This window comes from Miniopterus schreibersii (assembly GCF_964146895.1).
Source record: "Miniopterus schreibersii genome assembly, chromosome: 8".
Taxonomy (NCBI): Eukaryota; Metazoa; Chordata; class Mammalia; order Chiroptera; family Miniopteridae; genus Miniopterus; species Miniopterus schreibersii.
This window is the reverse complement of record NC_138109.1, coordinates 60,698,475-60,717,018: the sequence shown is the minus strand read 5'-3', so window position 1 is coordinate 60,717,018 and position 18,544 is coordinate 60,698,475. Positions and strand designations below refer to the sequence as shown.

Here is an 18,544-nt window from a genome sequence, read left to right as displayed (position 1 = left end):
ACAAATTTGTGTTCTCCTGTGCCAATTACTGTCTTCAGCATTTTTCCAAATCTTCAAGCTAGAGATTTTAGTGCCATCCTTCATTCTTCTTCTTTCTCTTCCACAAAACAGCTGTCACTTATTGAGTGTTACTTTGTGCCAAGCCCTGGGTTAAGTGTTTTTACATATGTATACCAAAATTAATTGTAGTGTAGATTATAATAAATAATTTTTTTAAAGCCTTTATTTGGGCAAAAAGAATTGCAATCCAGGAAACACAGATCAGTTAGCAGTCTAAATTGTGTTCTGCGGAGACAAAGGGGAGACTGTCTTTTCTAGCAAAAGTTCCCATTCAAGTTCTCAGTTAGGTCCCTTTTATGTAAATGAGATATTTAAATTTGTACACTTCTGATTGGCCCTAATTGCACAGTCCTGATCGATGGGCATTATGTGCCCTGACTGGTTATTATGAAGCAGTTCTGATTAGACAAGGCAGGTAGAAAGATGAAACCAGGAACTCCCTTGTAATAGTTGACTCGGCTGGCGTGAAGAGCAGGGCATAGTATGGGAAGCTGCGAGTTCAGTCTGAGGTTCTTTCTGGTATACAGAGCATGTGAGACGCTCCTATCAGTAAATGACAACTAGGCTCCTATTGTTATCGGTGGGGAGCTCTTCATGTCTCCACCTGTTGTTGGGGGAAGTGAGCTTCCTGAGATGTCACAAGAAAAGGAATTATCTGAGATTCGAACAGGAGGATGAGATATTGTAGAAAGTTTTATTTCTGTGGAATTAAATCCTTGGGTTTCCAAGGTCCTCTCTCCCCCTGTCCTACCGTGGAGGAAGTGTAGCTGTGTCCTTAGCAGAGCTAGGATTAAAGCCCTTGCCCAAAGTTTCCATTCCATATTTGCATAGCCTAGTCCAGCACCAGGCTAGCTTAGCTCATGTTCCCAGCTATAGTCCATCAGTGCATTGCATGTGGGGTATTCATGGCCATGGACCATGCAGCTTCTAGGAATATAAGCAAATGCAAGGAAGTAGGAGCAAAACCAGAGGACCAAGAAAGGAACCAGAGAGAATTCCTTTGTCTGGGGATTTTAACCTTCTAAACTTTCATGTGTTTGCATTGGCTCTGCCTTCTCTCGCTAATTATCTTTGTTTCCATGTTAGACTGACAGGCACCTTCCCTATGTCACCCAACTTCACTGTGTGTGCATCTGTCTCCCCTTTATTGGATCTCTTCCCCCAGTGATTTGAAGGGAATGGACTGGTGGTTCCCTGGGGAGTGTAAAATTACAGCTTCCTGTTGAAGCTGCCCAGATGGCCATTTGTTCCTTTCATATTATTAATAACTAGCTAGTTACGAAAGTAACACTATTATTTATAAAATTTGGGCACTCAGTTGACCATGGGGAATCCACCTCAGCAGATAATTTCCTTCTCAGGATTCACATCAAATGAACCTTTCTTCTCAGGAAAACACATACATTAGCTCATTTAATCCTCACAATAACCTCATGAAGTGTGCACTATCATTGTTCCCATTTTACAGATGCAGAAGCCAAGGTTTAAAGAGATTAAATAAGATCCCATCCCACAGCTGTTAGACAGGACCCAGATCTGGGTGCTCCTGAGTTCAGAGCCTACTCTTCTCACCCCTCTACTGCCTCTATTATGTCCAGTCACCAAGGATAATTCTTCACCCAATTCCAATGCACAGGTTTTTTTCCTACACCATCAAGCAATTCTCTAATACCAGCTGGGTGTCCTACAATTCAACTCAGTTCTGACACTGTCTACTTGGAGATTGCATCATACACCACAGATTAAGGGCTCAGTCCCATAACACTGCCCATCCTCAACTTCAATCACCAATCACAAATCCAGGTCGTTCGACTGGCTATAGATCAGAGTTTTCCACGACCCGCTTCATGGGATGGATTAATTTGCTAAAGCAGCTTACAGAACTCAGATAAACTTGCTGGGTTACTGGTTTATTATTAAAGGATATATCTCAGGGACAGCCAGGTGGAAGAGATGCATAGGGCAAGATATGTGGGAATGTTACTGGATTGCCACCTGAGTCGGAGGTGGTTCTCCTCTCCTCAGCTCTTGTCATGCTTGTGAGAAAGAATTCAGATAAGTGACAGAAAGCCATGTTGAAGCAAAGCCCCTTTTAAGAGTTTTGCCTATATTATAACCACAACAATAGATAGTGGTGGGCATAACTGTTGTTTTTTAAATTTTTATTTATTGACTTTTAGGGAGAGAGAAAGAGAGAGAAACATCAATTTGTTGTTCCACTTATTTATGCATTTATTGGTTGCTTCGTGTATGTGCCCTGATGGAGATCAAACCCGCAACCTTGGCATATAGGGACAACACCCTAACGGAACTGAGCTACCTGACCAGGGCAAGAATACTTTTAAAAAATATATATCACAAGTAGAATTTTTTAATTTGTCACCATTAAATGTCTGAATTTTAAACAGATTCTTGGAGTGGGGGGCTCATATCCATCAACTTATTCAACTTAGCACTTATCTCATCTCCAGTAGTTTTTCCAGAACTACTACCTTCACCATGAAGCTCCATGAATTTTCTGAGTTCAAACTTGGGCTTCTTCAGCATTCTGACTTTTCTAACAAAGACCTCATAGAACAGATTGGCAGCCTTTTCTGTGTCTTTCCAATGCTAGCTGGAATCAGTTTATTGACCACTTCTTTCAAGTCATTTTTCTGCACCTCTAGGTCACGATTTCCATCATTTTCTTCCGGATTTGGCCGACCTATTGATTCTGAGCAGAGGAGGTCTTGCAAATCTGATTGCTGAGTTTTTTGAATAGACAAAGCAAATAACTATCGGTAGTCTCTACATCAATATGAGCTTCAGTCATGGTCTGCCATTTTTTGGCTGCGGAGCACATTTTGTAAAACATGACCCTTGAGACCATCAGATACACTTTTGATTCCTTGAGTTCTTGTGACTAGTGTCTTCCCAATATTTCTTATATTAAACATAGCTGGTGCTTTCACATCACACCAATCTTCTGTAGAAAATGGATCAACTACTTTCTTCTTGGCTCCCTTTTTACCACCTTTCATAAGGCTCTTGTTCTTGCACCGCCATGGTGCTGCTGAGAGAACCAAAAGGGGTGATATAAAGAACACTTCCTGTCTTTTTTTTTGACTTGACATTTGCATGATGACATGAAGGTCTTGTTTTCTTGAAGAAATTTTTGTGTGTGTGTAGCTTGTGCTTACTGTAGCACCAGACACCAAACAGATACTTTATATATATTAATTGCTTAAATAGTTAAGAATTCAGTCTTTGGAGCCAGACTGCCTGGGTTTAAATCTCTACTAGTTGTGCCTCAGTTTCCCCATTTGTAAAATGGGGATATTAATATTAGGAGTTCTTAATAAATAGACTTGTTATGAGAATTGAGTTAATTCATGCCAAGCACTTGGAACAGTTCTGGGCATACAGTAAGCACTTAGTAAATATTAACTTTTAAACAAGGAGAAGGAAAGTGGCATTAGTGAAATCATGCGCAGCCACTGAGCCATCCCGATCCTCCTCTAGGGATTACAAAGCTGATAATTATATCCAGCCTCAATCACCAACCCTTCCTGAGGGCTTTGCAATCCCATTAGCCTCCTGAAGTGCTCCTAGGCAAAGGCCAGGTGGTCACAGGTCAGTGGCCTCCCCTAGGGGGTCCTAAGAGGGGTTTTGATGGTGGCAGAAGCTCAGCAGGTGATTATGCTGAGGTTTCTGATCTTCCTGCCTGTGGGGGGGAGTGGGGAGGAAAGCAAGGAGCGGGAATGAACTGGAAGGAGAAGGTAGGAGGGGGATATGTACAGTGAGGAAGAAATTGGTCATTGTCATTGGTCTGGGATTTTTCTACTGTTGTTCTTATGTTTTGGGAAGTCTAGAGGAGCCTTGGAGACTCCCCAGCTCTCATTCTGAGGACTGCTCTGTAGAAGACAGGGCATGAAACGTGCACCTACTACCACCCTTGATAGCTCTAAGGGTCTTTCCAGGACAGGGCAGAAGTGTTCCCCTTCACAGACTGTTTACAGCTTGACTGAGGCTTTCTTTTTCAATAATACAACTTGTTCTAAAGAGCTGTGAGAGGTTCCTGGGGCAGCCTCTAAGCTTACTTCCCTGCCTATTCCAAAAGAGAAAAGAAAAAGAAAAAAAAAAAAAGCCCTTAAGGGAAATTAAGCAAAAAACAATTTTTAAAATAAAAATTATGTCAATCTAGGTCAATGTGCACTCAGACATGATAAAAAAAAACAATAGAAGCAAAGACCTTTAAGCCTTTTGTCACTATGGAAAAAGGGGTGATTCAATACTTTTTTCTCTACGACTAATAGAAAGGCTAAATACCCTTCCTCTCTGCTTGGGCTGAGGTCTTAGTTACTGGACGTTCCATTGAGTGGCCTGGAGTGTGTCTCATTCCTCAGGGGCCACCTTGCTGGGTCGCGTGCATTCGATGTTAGGCTACTGCTTGTGGTAACTTCTCACCCTCCCAGGGAGCACAAATGGGCTTGGATCTCTGCTTCTTCTGAGCTGAGTCACTCTAAGAAAGTCACTTTACCTTCTAAGACTTAATTCTCATAAAGTCCAGAGAGCAACACAACAGGCCTTATCGGGTTGTTGTTGACAAATGAGAGAAGTTTGCAGAGCACTCAGCACACGGATGCCATTGATTAGTTAGGCATGAAGGTAAGCTCTCTGCCTCGAGTTCTTCATCTATTAGGTGGGGTGGGGATGCCTTCCTTTCCAGGTGCCGTGAGGATGAAATGGGAGAGGGCTGGGTGCATAGTAGAAATGGTCGATGTATGGCAGCTCTTACTGTGAACCACATGAATGTCTACCCTTGAACCACAGACCAAGTAAGGAATGTTCCTTTTTCTCAGATTCCAAACTCTGTGTAAACATTAGCCAGGGACTGTGGAGCTATTCTTCATATTAACCTTAGTGAATTGGCTTAGAGTCAGGAATGTCGGACCATCCCCGAAGGCCCAGCAGATGGCTCTGCGCACCACTCTGGCGCTTCTGTCCAGTGGCTCCAGAATGTTTCCTGTCCTTGAAGCACCTCGTCAGTAAGGGTTTTCTACAACCCCATTCATCTTATAAGCGTGTTTTGTCTTTCCCCTGATGTCCTGCCCTGAGCAGGGGAAAAAAAGAAATTAATGAGCCCTGGCCCAGTGGCTCAGTTTCCCTTACACCAAAAGGCTGTAGGTTTGATTTCCAGTCAGGGCACATACCTTGGCTGTGGGTTCAGTCCCCAATTGGGGCACATATGGAGGGAAACGATCGATGTTTCTCCCTCACATCAATATTTCTCTCTCTTTCTCTTTCTCTCTCTCTCCCCCTCTCCCTCTCTCTCTCTAAAATCAATAAACATATCCTCAGTGAGGATTGAGGGGGAAAAAAGGAAATGAATGAAAGGTAAACCTCCTGGTCAGTAGGTGGGCAGTGGACTAAGGAAAGGGGCGAAAGTGACATTCTGGGAGCCTCATATCTTTAGCATGTGGAGAGATCCGCTCCTACAGGCCTTCTAATCACCCTGTTCTCCACATCTAAGGAGACTGAGGGCAAGTGTGTCTTCTTATAGGTAAATCTCTTAAACTAGCATGTGTACACTTTTACAGTCATAATTTATATGTCATATTCACATATATTTTTCTGGAGAAAAAGCACAGTTAGAAAAATTAATAATTTACTCCTCTGATTACCCTTTAGTTAAAACAAATATACACAGCCTTCCCTTTTGATTTCTTCGTTTAGGGAAAGGTTAGGCCTGGCACAGATGGAATACTATCTAGAGTTCACAGTGTATTTTAATTTCATAGTATATTTGAATTTCAGATCTTGAATTTCACATCAGGAAGCTGAATTCAGCCAAACTTTAATATGGAAATACCTCTGATCAAGGCATAAACTGTATTTTAACCAGCCACAACTCCCTTTCCCTAAGTCTTGAAAAAAAACGTGTATTCATTAACTGCTTTTTCCTCTGCTGTCAACACAGTCAATATATGTGCTAACTCCATATTACCTACACGGTGATTATCTTGTTGATGAATTATCAGTAGCGGGATTTTTTTGGACTACTTTTCCTCAGTACCTTGTGTGCTCTTGGGCACAGGCCACCACCACCCAACCAGAAATGTACTCAGAGGTGTATTTTTCAGGCTAGCCTAAGAAAAATAGGATTAGGAAGATTGAGCTACTGATTGTGTAATGTACTTTAGAGTCAAATGTATAGATATTTGTGAAATATCTGTCCTATTGCTTTCTTCTGTTGACTCATTGATTCTAAAATGTGCATTAGGAGGTGAGGGAGAAGCTGGAGGAGAGGTAGGAAGGGTACCAAAGTCTATACCATGAGAGCAATCTTATTTCAGGAGCCATGAACTGGATCACAAGCTACTCATGGGCAATGACCTTATTTTATGCTTCATCAGTCTCGCAGAAACATAGAACTGGGCTGAGGAAGGAAAACAAAGGTGTGTGTGGGGGGGGAGGTACGGTCATGGGTGGAGGAAAGGGACTTGTACTTGAGTCTGCTATGAGCCAGCCACTATGGGGGACACTTTTACATGTCGTCTCATGCACTGCTCCTAACCTGCCCGGCAGGCAAGACTATTGTCATTTTATAGAATTAAAAATTGACATGCCTAACATACTACAGCAGATAAGTGGGGATCCAGAATTCTAATGCAGACCTGACTGGCTCTGATAAAGATGTTCTTTCTCTTATACTAGTAGGGGGTTCTGTAAGAATTCTTGGAATAAGTTATATAATGAGTCAGATGAAACCACCAATTATTTTAGAATATTGAGGATTAACAGACACTATTCTGATTAGGCCTTTTCTGCTTGAAAATAACTAGATTTATAGTAGAAAACGAAAAAGATTTGAGCTCATTCAGCGATTCATATGTTCGCATGTACTGAGCTGCCTACATCTGAATAAATACAATAAATTCGTGACCCGGAGAAGCTCACACTCTATGGGGAGCGAGAAGCATGTCATTAGATAATGCTGTAGTAGTGTCATCTCGAAGGATGGCTAGAACAATACTGTAATCTGATGGAGTAGAAACAGGTTACACAAATCCAAATTCAAAACGTCACGAATCACCCTGGCCTGTCTTGCTCAGTGGTTAGAGCACTGGCCCTTGGGACCCAAGGGTTCCGGGTTCGATTCCCAGTCAAGGGCACGTATCTCAGTTGCAGGCTCGATCCCTGGCCCCCACTTGGGAGACAACCAATCGATGTTTCTCTCTCACATCGATGTTTTTCTCTCTCTCCCCTTCTCCCTCCCTTCTACTCTCTCTATAAATCAATGGGAAAATGTCTTCAGGTGAGGATTTAAAAAAAAGTCACAAATCCTCCAAGGATTGTCAATTCTTCCTTCAAATTATCTCTGAAATTCCTCCTCTCCCTTTTCACTTGTGGCCTATGTTTAGAGAGGTCTGTACCATCCTCCAGTCTCTCTCTCCTGTTCAGTTCCCATACTGCCTCCAACGAGATCTTTCTAAAACCCTAGCCTCCCTGTGGTGTTCCTGCCTAAAGCTCCTCAGTGGCCTCTCATTGCTGCAATGGTGACATCCACCTCTGCCTACCCTCTTCATGACTCTTCCACATTATATGGGATGGATGGCCTGCTGACTGGTTACTCCTTCCCATCTCAGCCCCTCTCCCCTTTCAACTCAGAGCCTGTGTTTCAGGGCATCTATGCACCATATCCCCTCTACCGTAGCCCTTGACACTGATTTATTCATATTCCTCCCCACCCCCATAAGCCTGAACCTTTTAAGGTTCCAGACTGTCCTATTTATCTTTGGATTTCCCGATTTACCTTAGTGGAGCTTCAGTGGCATAAAGTAGACACCCATAAATGCCAAATTAAAACTGAAGATAGATTTAACACTGGGCCTTAAAGATTGAACTGGCTGGCTAAACAAAGAAGAATGACAATTCAGGCCAGAGGGAAGAGCATTAGCAAAGTGGAGAGGTATGAACCCGCAAGACAAGTTCGCAAGAAGCAGGTAGCCTGGGCAGGGGTGTGGCTGCCTCAGGGGGTGAGTGAGCATGGAGAGCCGCAGTAGTGCCCAGAGATGGGACTAGAAAGGTCAGCTGTCCTAGGCTGAGAGCAGCTTCTTCCTGTTGTGATAAGACATCATCTCTAGCACTTATTTATGGGCTCCATGAGTTTGGGCAACATTGCTGTCCCACTGTCTGAAAAATGAGGGTGAAACTGGGGCTGCCGTTCTGGTGGTACTCACCCAGGTGAGTGAACCAGAATATACTCTGATTGGTCAGTGCTGGACTATATTGACTATTCAATATTTTGAATATAATAACACCCACCTCCCAGAGTTGTTGGAATGATTAAACAGGGAAGCTCTGAGAGCCAAAGTCCCCTGCAGTCATCAACCAGGTTCTTTATTGTTTTCTCTTGGACCTGACTAAACAGCAAGCGTTACCTGGTGGCTTTGCTCCAGTGTGAGGCTTCATGCTCCAACTTGGCCTTTTTATTTATTTATTTCATGATTGTATTTGTTTATTTCAGAAACAGACATTTTTTAGCAGCTGTGCATTTCCTCTCCTTTGTTTTCCGCCGTGTTGCATTTCCTCACTCTTTGTGGTTGACATTTCAGATGTCTGTTCACAGGACCTGATGTGTTGGATAAAATTTATTGCACTGCCTTGGGCTTCCATCTCACCATCCCACCAACTCACACAGCCCAAAGCTATTTTATCCCATGGCTTTTTCCATGTGGTGGGAAATGAATCTTAAGGGTTACAGTCCAGATCTGCCAGGAAATTCATTCTGGGATGTTTGCCCACATCCATTGGCATTTTTCAAAAGGAACCCCAGGTGCCCACATTAACACCAGCAGGACCCCTTCAGGCTTCCATTGGCATCCAGCAGCCGTTTTGTGCTCAGCCTTAGTTTGGAAATTAAAGATGTAAAAAGCAAGATATAGAACCAAAATATGGGCAGGATATAGAACCAAAGTGTGGGTGCAGTGCCTCCCTTATCCCTGAAGACTCACCCCCGCAGGTCCTGGGTGTACTAGTCAAAACATGTTAGCACAGGGTGCCAGCCCCCTTTGATTATCAAGTTCAAACAAAAAGATTTGCTTGCTTTCTTTGCTTCTACTGGACAACACTTCCCACTTACTAGATAATTTAATTTATCTATTACTTAATGTGTTTGAATGAGAGTCGGAGAGGTCAGAGTTGAAGAAGGAAGCCTGCTGCTCCCGCGGCTTCTCCTCCCAAGGTGGCGTTTGATTTCGCTGTGTCAACAAATGACCGCACTCTGGCGAGGCCTGAGCGCAGCTGCCGGCCCTGGAGGGAGCTGCAGCCTCTTCCGCCAGGATGCACTCTGCTTCCTGGTGCCGATCCGCCAGACAGCCGGCCAGGAACTGCAGGACTGGTGTGGACTTCAAATGGTGGTGGCCATGTCCCCTGGGTTTTGCTAAAGCAGTTGGGGACTGAAGGGGACAAGGAAACCCCTTTTCTTAGCCGACTGCCTCTGGCTGTCATAGGGTGTTACAGGGATCTCTTTGAGATGCTGAACTCTGGTTGCAAAATTTGCCCAGAGTCTGCCTCTGTCTCTCTATTCACTGACAATGCCCTTTGAATTCTTTCCCAGGAGTGGTGCTATCTTTATACTGCGCTTCTTACACTGGCCAGTTCTTATTCCAGCTCCATTCTTCCCAAACATCCATGATTGCACAGTTTCTTTCCGTGTAGAGCCAAATAGCTTTTATAGATAGACTCCATGGCCTCAGCCTCATTTGAACCTACTATGTTTCAATTTATAATCAGACCAGACCAAATATGTACGTCAAAATCAATGACCTTGGCTTAGTCATTCATCTTTGCCTCCCCAATACACTCATGCACATACTCACGTGAACAGACAGGCTTATCAGCCAAGATTTTAACTTCAGGGATCAGAGAAAGTACCAATAAGGAATGAGGCAGGTGGCTTCCACATAAGAATTCAAGGTCACATCATAAATTATACCTCAGAGGACGACCCAGGGACTTCTGATAATGTCCAAAGCAGTTTCCACAATTGCTCTGCCTTGACCTCAGGAAGATTTGGTGAGAATGACATTCTGGATTAGCTATCAGACCTTCCTCTGGGTAGAATTGTTTGATTTGCACCTGACGGCCAGTGAGCAGCTAGTGAACACCAGTGGGCCAGACCCGCTCCTCCCCACTGCTCAGGTGGGGTGTGGCGCTTTGGCTTCTGTACATAGCATTGTTCTAACCAGATGAAGTGCTGTGGATCAGTTCAGGACAGGTTGTGTTCCCAGACATATTATTTTAAAAAAAATAACTGCCTCCCCGTCCCCCCCCCCACCTGACAAACAGCTGTCATGAATGAAAGGTAACCTGGCAGGGGCTTAAAAGCTTCTAGACTCTGTTGTCTTCCAAGATATTTTGCAAAACCAGTAATAAAAATGGCATTTATTGAGACAGTTCAATAATGTGGTTAACCGCGTGGTGAACTAGGCTCCATCCAAAGGACACTCAACTGTGGCTCACTGCGCCTCACAGTTGAGTCTGGAGTGAGGATTGTAACGGACTTCCTAAGGTGGTCATGTGGATTCGAAGGACTAATACGAGCAAAGCCCTCGGGCCAGTTTGGAGCACACAGTAAGCCTTCAACAAGCCTCAGCTTTTATTCTCACCAAGAGGCACTGCTGGTCCTTCACAAACACCATCCTGTGATCCTTGGAGCACAGTTTTGAGGTAGGACGCATCTCAACTCTAGAGAGAGGGAAACAGGCCACACAGGTGGGAAACGACAGAGTGGGGATGGCCTTCGGCCCGTTTGTCTCTTAAACACTACGTTATAGCACTTTCCAACTTTGAAAAAGGGTCAGATGTTTCAGGGTAGAAATGAGTGTTTGCAAACCTTTTAAGTTTTGTTTTTCCAGAGAGTATCAGGGTAGCGATCTAGGGGGACACAGCAGGAAGCATGACTGAATCAGCTGCCTGATAAAACAGCCAGGATGGAGCCCACGTCACCACAGGACTCAACAATGTCACGGAAAACATCAGCCGCTTATTCCCATATAAATTTCCCTTTAAGACATGAAAGAGGACTTCAAAGAGAATGGACTAGCCAGCTTGGAGGGTCACATATGAAAATGCATTTGTTTTTATTGCTTTTGTTTTTGCTTTTTTGGGGTAGGGTGGGGATTTGTTTTGTTTTGTTTTTTGCTTCAATTAGAGTTGAGCTCTCATTAGCATCAAGGCAAAAATTCACTCTCCACTGATTTTTTTCCAGTTTACCATATGAATTTGAGGTGCACAGGATTACATTCAAAACATACAGTAGTAAAGCTATATTTCTTGCAGCATTCAGGACTTCTAAATTCAATTCAATTCTGTAAACACTTACTGAGTCCTTTTTGTGAGAACATGCTATTCCAGAGACCACAGTGACTAAGACACAACCCCGGACCTCAAGGAACTCACTGCACCTAGAGCTGTGCTGAGCTGTCCAGTAACCATGCAACTTTTTAAATTTAAATCAATTAAAGTGAAAAATTCAATGCCTCAGATGCACAAGCCACATTTCAAGTGCTCAATGGCCAGATGTGCTTACTGGCTACCATATGGGATAGGGTATCAATACAGAACACTTCCACATTCCAGCAAGTTCTACTGGACAGAGCTGCTCTAGAGCAAGAGATCTTCCAGTTCAGGAATTATGTTGCCCCAGATTTGGGGTGGAATATGGCTTACTCTCAGAGCAATGGTGGGGAACAGCACCACCCTCAGACTCAACACTTAAAAGACACGGATTCAGATTCAGATTCTGACCTATATTGACCTTGGACAAGGCCCTTTGCCCCTCGCCCCTCCAATGGTACTTTCCTCGCAGGTAAAGCAAGGACATCAGACCACAAGATTTCTATGTCTCCTTCTGTCCAAATATCCTGTAATGCTGTGAGTGAATTGGTGGAACATCCCGTGTGTGTGTGTGTGTGTGTGTGTGTAGGTGTGTGTGGGTGTGACAACATGCCACAGCTAAAAGAAACTACAAAGAAAAAGTCCATCTCCCAAACTAATTATTTTGGTGTTTGTTTTTTTTAGAAATTTATTTGCAGATTCACTCTAATTTCAATTCTAAAATTCTCTATATGCAGCCCTAAACTCACCAAACTGATTTTAAAAATGAGATTATTCCATTATTCGTTTTTGTAGAATGCCAAGGTCTCCCTAAAAGAAACTGAATTTTTAAAAAAAAATACACTCTAGCAGTTCTGCCTTGATGTCTCCTTGCCCCAGCAGCAGCCTGCCGATTCTCTGTACCCACAGCAGTGTTGGTGAGTACTGACAAACACGGGGAGCTTGGTCTTGGACTGTGGTGCACGGGGCTCCCCCCAAAAGCATAAAGTAGCAAACCCTCTGTTATTTCTATCTAGAAAAAAAGAACATTTACTGAGGACTTTCAGTGTCATGAGGCACTTAAGTCCTTCGTCTCACTTAAGGACTGACCGATGTTAGACTGGGCAATGCCTGCTTGCAAAAGAATAGCTGACCAAAGAGAAATGTCCATTCCCATTTCCATTTCTATGATATGTGCCTACACTTACTGGTATTTCCTAAAGAAATACCAATCCCATTTCATTTTAAAATAACTGTCTTCTTACTGTGGTGTCCCTTAAGCCTTAACCCTCTAGATTTTCTCATGTACTCTATTCCTCCTTCCTGTATCAGCTGGAAAACTAATAGCTTCCTTTGTTTTCTTTCTTTTTATCTGGAAGACTGGGAACATTACAGGGGACCCTCTCCCAGGATGTGGAGTCTGGGGTGGGACATTTGGTGCAGAAGGCCCAGGGAGGGTTGGTTTGCAGCGCCTTGTTCAAATTCAGCTCCTCAGTGAAGGGCTCTGGTTCATGCTCTGCCGCCCTGGGCAGGGTTCAGCAGTGAGGGGTTTGGGTGAGTGAGGTGGGTTTGCCTGCTTCTTACCAGTGCCGCAGGAGCCTGGGTCTCTGGTCAGGTCCTTGCAATCAGTTCGCCCTTCTCACTACTTTGTTTCTCCTGGTAATTGTTGTGGGAGCAACTGCACTGGAGTTTGATATCTACTCTACCACTTTGGGGAAGTTACTCAGCCTCTTTGAGCCTAAGTTTCCTGGGCTGCAAAGTGAGGATAAATAATTACTGCTCTCCTACTTCACAAGACGGTTGTGAGCATGTGGAGGGCCTGTAGACCCAGCAATACCCCTGGCTCCTGGTGTGGGGGGAGAAAGTCTGGGCCTGGAGTTGGAAAGCATGGAGGGAATCCAGGGCCTGCCATGTTCTAGCTGTCTGACCTCTGGCAGGTCTCTCGTGTTCAGCTTCTCTTCTTTAAAATGAGGATTCCAGGTAACTGAGGTTCTGTGAGAGTGTATTTGTTCCTTTAGGCCTGCCTGACGTCAACAGCCTTCTAACCTCTCTTCCTGCTTCCCCCTTTGCCCCACCAGTGATCTTTTGGAAACACGATCTGATCCATATGTCTTGCTGCCGCTTAAAACCCTATAGTGGCTCTTTGGGGTTTTTAGGGATTGTTTGGAACCCTCCTGGTTTTAGCGTAGGGAGCCTTGTGTCCCAGGAAACCCCTCCATTAATTGGTCACACTACAGAGTCTAACAGGGCAATCAACCCGGTCCCCACCCACCTTTCTAGGGCTCATCTCTCTCCATTCATCTCTGTTCACCTACATAATTCAATGCACATTGGAACTACCTGGGGAGTGTTTGACAAAATGCTGATGCCTGGCCCTGCCTCTTGAGAATCTGATTTCATTGTCTGGAGTGTGGCCTGAGTGTGGGTATCTTTTCAAAGCTCCCCAGTGGCTCTAAGGCACAGCCAAGGGTGGGGGCCACTGCTCTATTCTTGCAGATCTGCAGACACCCCGAGTGCTGTTCCCTGTGCCTGAGTAGGCCTCTCTCCTGTGCTCCTCCCAGAGGCTAATTTCTGCTCATCTTCATCCTACTCAGGAGTCCTCCTCCAGGCAGCCCTCAGAGCCCTGCTGGTAGACTTAGCTACGACCCTCCACGGGGCTCGCGGCCTACGCTGGGCTCGCTTCATCAGAAGCCGATCGTTCTGCACTATGACTGTGGGTTACTCAACCCTCTCCCTCATTAGGTCTTGAGTTTCCTTCGGGAAGAGATTTTATCTTTCCTCCTTGTATCCCTGGAGCCAAGCAGGCTCTGGCACACTGCAGGTTCTCAGTAAGTAGTCGGTGAACAAATTAATCAAGACAAGGCCATCTGACCTCTTGTGAGTTACATTCTAAGAAAGAAACATCAACACAGTAACCCTAGTGTATTATGGGAGCCAGAGGTGAAGGAAAAACAGGTCCAAGTACCATATAACACTTTAATGAATTTATAAACAACCCCTAATATTCAAATTAAATGAAATTCTTAGTTTTGCTCTTCTGTGGGTAATGATTTTTTTTCTTTTCTCAGGGGAGAAAAAAGATATATTAGGAAATTCCTCCTTTGCTGGCATTACCTGTCCGTGACACTGTGATGGGAAATGACTCTCAGACTAACCACTCTGGCCTCCTCATTCTCTTTCTGGCCCCTCGCTCTTCCCTCAGCTGGCCACCCTAGCGGGTTTGCAGACAGGCAGGGAGGTTCACTGTGTCTGTCTTTAAAACTCTTTTATCGGCAGGCTTCTGATCTTCAAAGCAGCCTGTATTCAATGTGACCCCACTCCCTTGACTCCCATGCTGGGGAGTGAGAGTTGTGAGTATTGTTGTCATTTTGACAACTTGCCTATTTGGACAGCCTGGGACAGCCGAGTAGTACAGACCTCACTACATCTGCAGGATTTAAAGCAAGTCAGCATTTCCTAGCCCCCTTTCACCCCCAAATCTAGACACATTGAAAAATTGACACCAGACTCCAGAGTTAAGCAAACAGTAATACTGTTTATAGATCCCCTTGCATTTGACCTACCCCCTGGGGCAATAGCCCTTACCCTCTGCCCTTTATTGCAATTGAGTCTTTGCAGTTGTTGTTCCTCAGACTCTCTCAACCTTTGTGATTTTCTGTAGTGCTTGGTCCTGGACAAGTTTGAAAGCTACGATGATGAAGTTCAGCTCACACAACGAGCCCTGTCTCTGCTGGAGGAAAACAGGTTCTGGGCTGGTGTGGTGTTTCCTGACATGTATCCCTGGACCAGCTCCCTACCACCCCATGTGAAATACAAGATCAGGATGGACATAGATGTGGTGGAGAAAACCAATAAGATCAAAGACAGGTGATGTTTCAGGCAATCTCAGAAAGCCCTGGGCATCCCTGGGGATGTAAGAGGCAGGGAGAGGGGCCACCCATCTCCTCTTGAGACAGGAGAGTCCCTTGGGAAGAAAAAGGAAGGCTTTGGTATCAAAGAACTAAACTAAGCAGTTGGTGGGACCAGGAGAGCTCAGCTACCCTGCCTTCATACCCTCAACTCGGCACTTCTCCCTGGTTGGCCTTTGAGCAACTTGGGAGCTAGAAACCTCTGGGTACTGAATTATCTTCATATAAAGATTCTGCAAATGGGGTTTCTTCAAAGTCACAGAGAAATTACATTTGGTACAGAGTAAAGGACTGAGACTGGACTCAGTTTCTAAATCAATAAAGTTAGAGAAAATAAGAAATTTTATAAAGCTCAAAATAGAGTCCTGAAATGAAAACAATTACAAGTCACGTTGTGGCTAATGGTCATAACTGAGATTTAAGCTGTGAACCAGAAAACAGAGCTGGATAGCTTGGAAAGGATCAGGGGAAAGGTTTCAGGAGAGTGAGTTCTGAGTCACCTTGTGCTTGTGAAGTGTGTATGAGCTGTCTTTTCCCCTTCCCATCCTTCCTCCCTCCCTCCATTTTTTCTATAGGTACTGGGATTCTGGTCCCAGGGCTGATCCTGTGGAAGATTTCCGATACATCTGGGGAGGGTTTGCCTATCTGCAGGACATGATTGAACAGGGGATCACGAGGAGTCAGGTCCAGTCTGAGGTTCCTGTGGGAATTTACCTCCAGCAGATGCCGTACCCATGTTTTGTGGATGACTCGTGAGTGGGAAGCTCCCAGTCCCACTTCTGCACCAGCTAATCCGGTTGTGGTTGGGATGGGGTACTCCCCAGGCTTCAGCCTCTTGGGAGAGAAATCCCTGGGCCTGGGGCCAGCTTGGAGAGAATGGAGCTCTGACTGAGGAGTGTGCTTCTCCCAGGCTGGCTCTAGGCTGGGCCAGGTGGGCAAGTGAAGTGGCCAGGAGAAAGGAGTTGGTGTCGTGGGTGGAAAAAGGAAGGTGAAAATTAAATCAAGGGACGTGAGGTTGGGGGGAGGGACAAAGGCTTTTTAAATTTCCACTACAGAGTATGTTTGGTATGTGGAAGGGCTCTGGTCAGTGTTTGCCCAATGATTGCCAAATCAACAAATTAGGACTCTGCATTGCAAGTAGGTCCGGTTCCTAGGAGCCTCGGAATAATGCAGCTCCTTCCCTCATTAACATTCCCATGAAGTATGCTCAGTGAAAAGGTGGAGGAATGTGTTGGATGAGCTCAGGTCCTCCTTGCCTGCCCACCCCCATCCCCAGGCCTGTACATTTGTTGGCCAGTAACAAGCAAAGTAAGTAGCCTAGTGTTTTCTGATTGTGCAGTTGGGGGGTGGTAAAGAGAGGGACAGAGAGGCAGAAGGGGCTGGGAGGGCTCCTTTACCATGGTGGGTGGGGGCAGAGATGCTCCCAGGACAGAGGCAGAGACCTACAACTGGCTTAGGGATTCAACTCCTAGAAAAAAACGGGACGTTCACAATAGTGTACGTGTGTGTGTGCGGGGTTCAGGGAGGAGAGAAGCATGCACAGCCTGAAGAAAGGAAGAGTCGAATTGCCAGCTGGCAAGACAGTAAAATAAAACCCAGTATGGGCACAGGAAACTCTCTTTCAACATCCTAGTCCAATCCATTCTCCTTCCTGGGCTCTACGAAGACTAAAGAGATAACAGTGGCCATTCTGTAGTCAGTTTGGGTTTGGACACTAGGCAGACATGGAATGTGGAGCCAAGGGCAGAAGTCAGAGTTCCCCTTTTAGGATCAGCATGGGAGTGGCCGGCAGGGAAGTGGGTAGACAGAGGAGACAATGAGGGATCTGGCCATTGGGTGTGGGGAGCCCTCTAGTGGCAGGTCCCAGGAGTGCGGGCCTTATGAATTTCCAAATCTCCCTGGGCCAGCTTGAGGGGAACCCTCCCAAGCTGTAATTGGGCACTTCCTGTAACACCCGACAGGTTTCAATAGGTAATAATTCCAATAATATCAAGCACAGGGAAACGTGTGTGAAGTTTACAATAAAATAATTCCAGATGATCAAATCTACCCTGCTTGCTGGAATGTATATCCACAGATTTACTCCACAGGTACAGGGATGGTGGAGTCAGTGGCTATTGGATCACCGATTGATGTATTGATGGCCTTTGGAAAGTGCCACACTGATGAGTTATTTTGTGCCTCTTCCTGCATAACTGAGGTTTGATCCTGCAGGGTAGATAGTGCCACCCCCTTCTGGTGCCCAAGTATTGATCTCACCACCACCAGCTCTCATTGTTTGTGGTCCACATTCTTGGAATTCAGTGTCATTTAACACATATCTGTCTACCCCAGTCACATGCCACATCAGCAAGTCTTACAAGTAGGTATATACTGTGTAACATACATAGTATGGTTTTATTTACACATTTTACTTATAGAGCATTCATCTGGGCTAACCAAAAAGCTACCATCCTGCTCTAAAGAAAAAGTAATCCTTTAGGGAAAAGTATTAAAAGATTCAAGCCCACTGGAGATTTTCTTGCCTTTCCTACATCAAGGCTTTGCTCTCAATACATTCATTCAACAAACATTTACTTCGCCTCTACCAGGTACAGGGAATTCTACTATTCTGCTTCTCTCCTCTTGCTTCAGTTTTATGATCATCCTGAACCGCTGTTTCCCTATCTTCATGGTGCTGGCCTGGATCTATTCTGTTTCCATGACTGTAAAGAGCATCGTCTTGGAGAAGGAGTTGAGGCTGAAGGAGACCTTGAAGAATCAGGGTGTCTCCAACACAGTGATTTGGTGTACCTGGTTCCTGGACAGCTTCTCTATTATGTCAATGAGCATCTTCCTCCTGACAATATTCATCATGGTAAGCCAAATGCAGGAGGCCCAGAAAACCTTGAATAGTTTTGTTCCTCCCACCTTTCCTCATGTTAATGAACTTGTGCCTAGATTTGTCATCTGGCCACCGAGGATAGCATAACATGCAACTGCCCAGCCATTTCAGCCAAGGTGGAAGACACTCAGATAGACAAAGTCGCACCCAAGAAGCCACTGTACCATAGCATCTTCCCTGCTCCCACTTTCTGCCCAGAGAGCCACAGTCCACATAGATTATCTGGCCATTTTCCATGGACTATCTGGAGAAGCTGCTGTTAACAGAGCCCAGCACAGGGTGATTCTGTGTCCAAAGGGTTCTTTCTTTCCAAGCACAGAAGAAATGAATA

The 18,544-nt window shown here is 44.9% G+C and overlaps 1 protein-coding gene and 1 pseudogene across 2 annotated transcripts in view; one reads left to right on the top strand and one right to left on the bottom strand.

Moving 5' to 3' along the window:
- Positions 1 to 18,544, top strand: part of ABCA4 (ATP binding cassette subfamily A member 4) — a gene marked incomplete at its 5' end in the record, with an annotated part of 120,025 nt that overhangs the window by 41,039 nt on the left and 60,442 nt on the right. The window contains 3 exons of the mRNA XM_081145372.1: positions 15,083 to 15,288; positions 15,905 to 16,081; positions 17,964 to 18,186. Coding sequence (XP_081001498.1) covers positions 15,083 to 15,288; positions 15,905 to 16,081; positions 17,964 to 18,186 — 606 coding nt within the window. The remainder of the gene's footprint in view (positions 1 to 15,082; positions 15,289 to 15,904; positions 16,082 to 17,963; positions 18,187 to 18,544) is intronic.
- LOC308560379 (small ribosomal subunit protein eS1 pseudogene) lies at positions 2,461 to 10,784 on the bottom strand (annotated as a pseudogene). Its single transcript has 3 exons — positions 10,713 to 10,784; positions 9,209 to 9,500; positions 2,461 to 3,109 (listed from the first exon to the last, which is right to left on the bottom strand). The product of its transcript is annotated as a small ribosomal subunit protein eS1 pseudogene (transcript).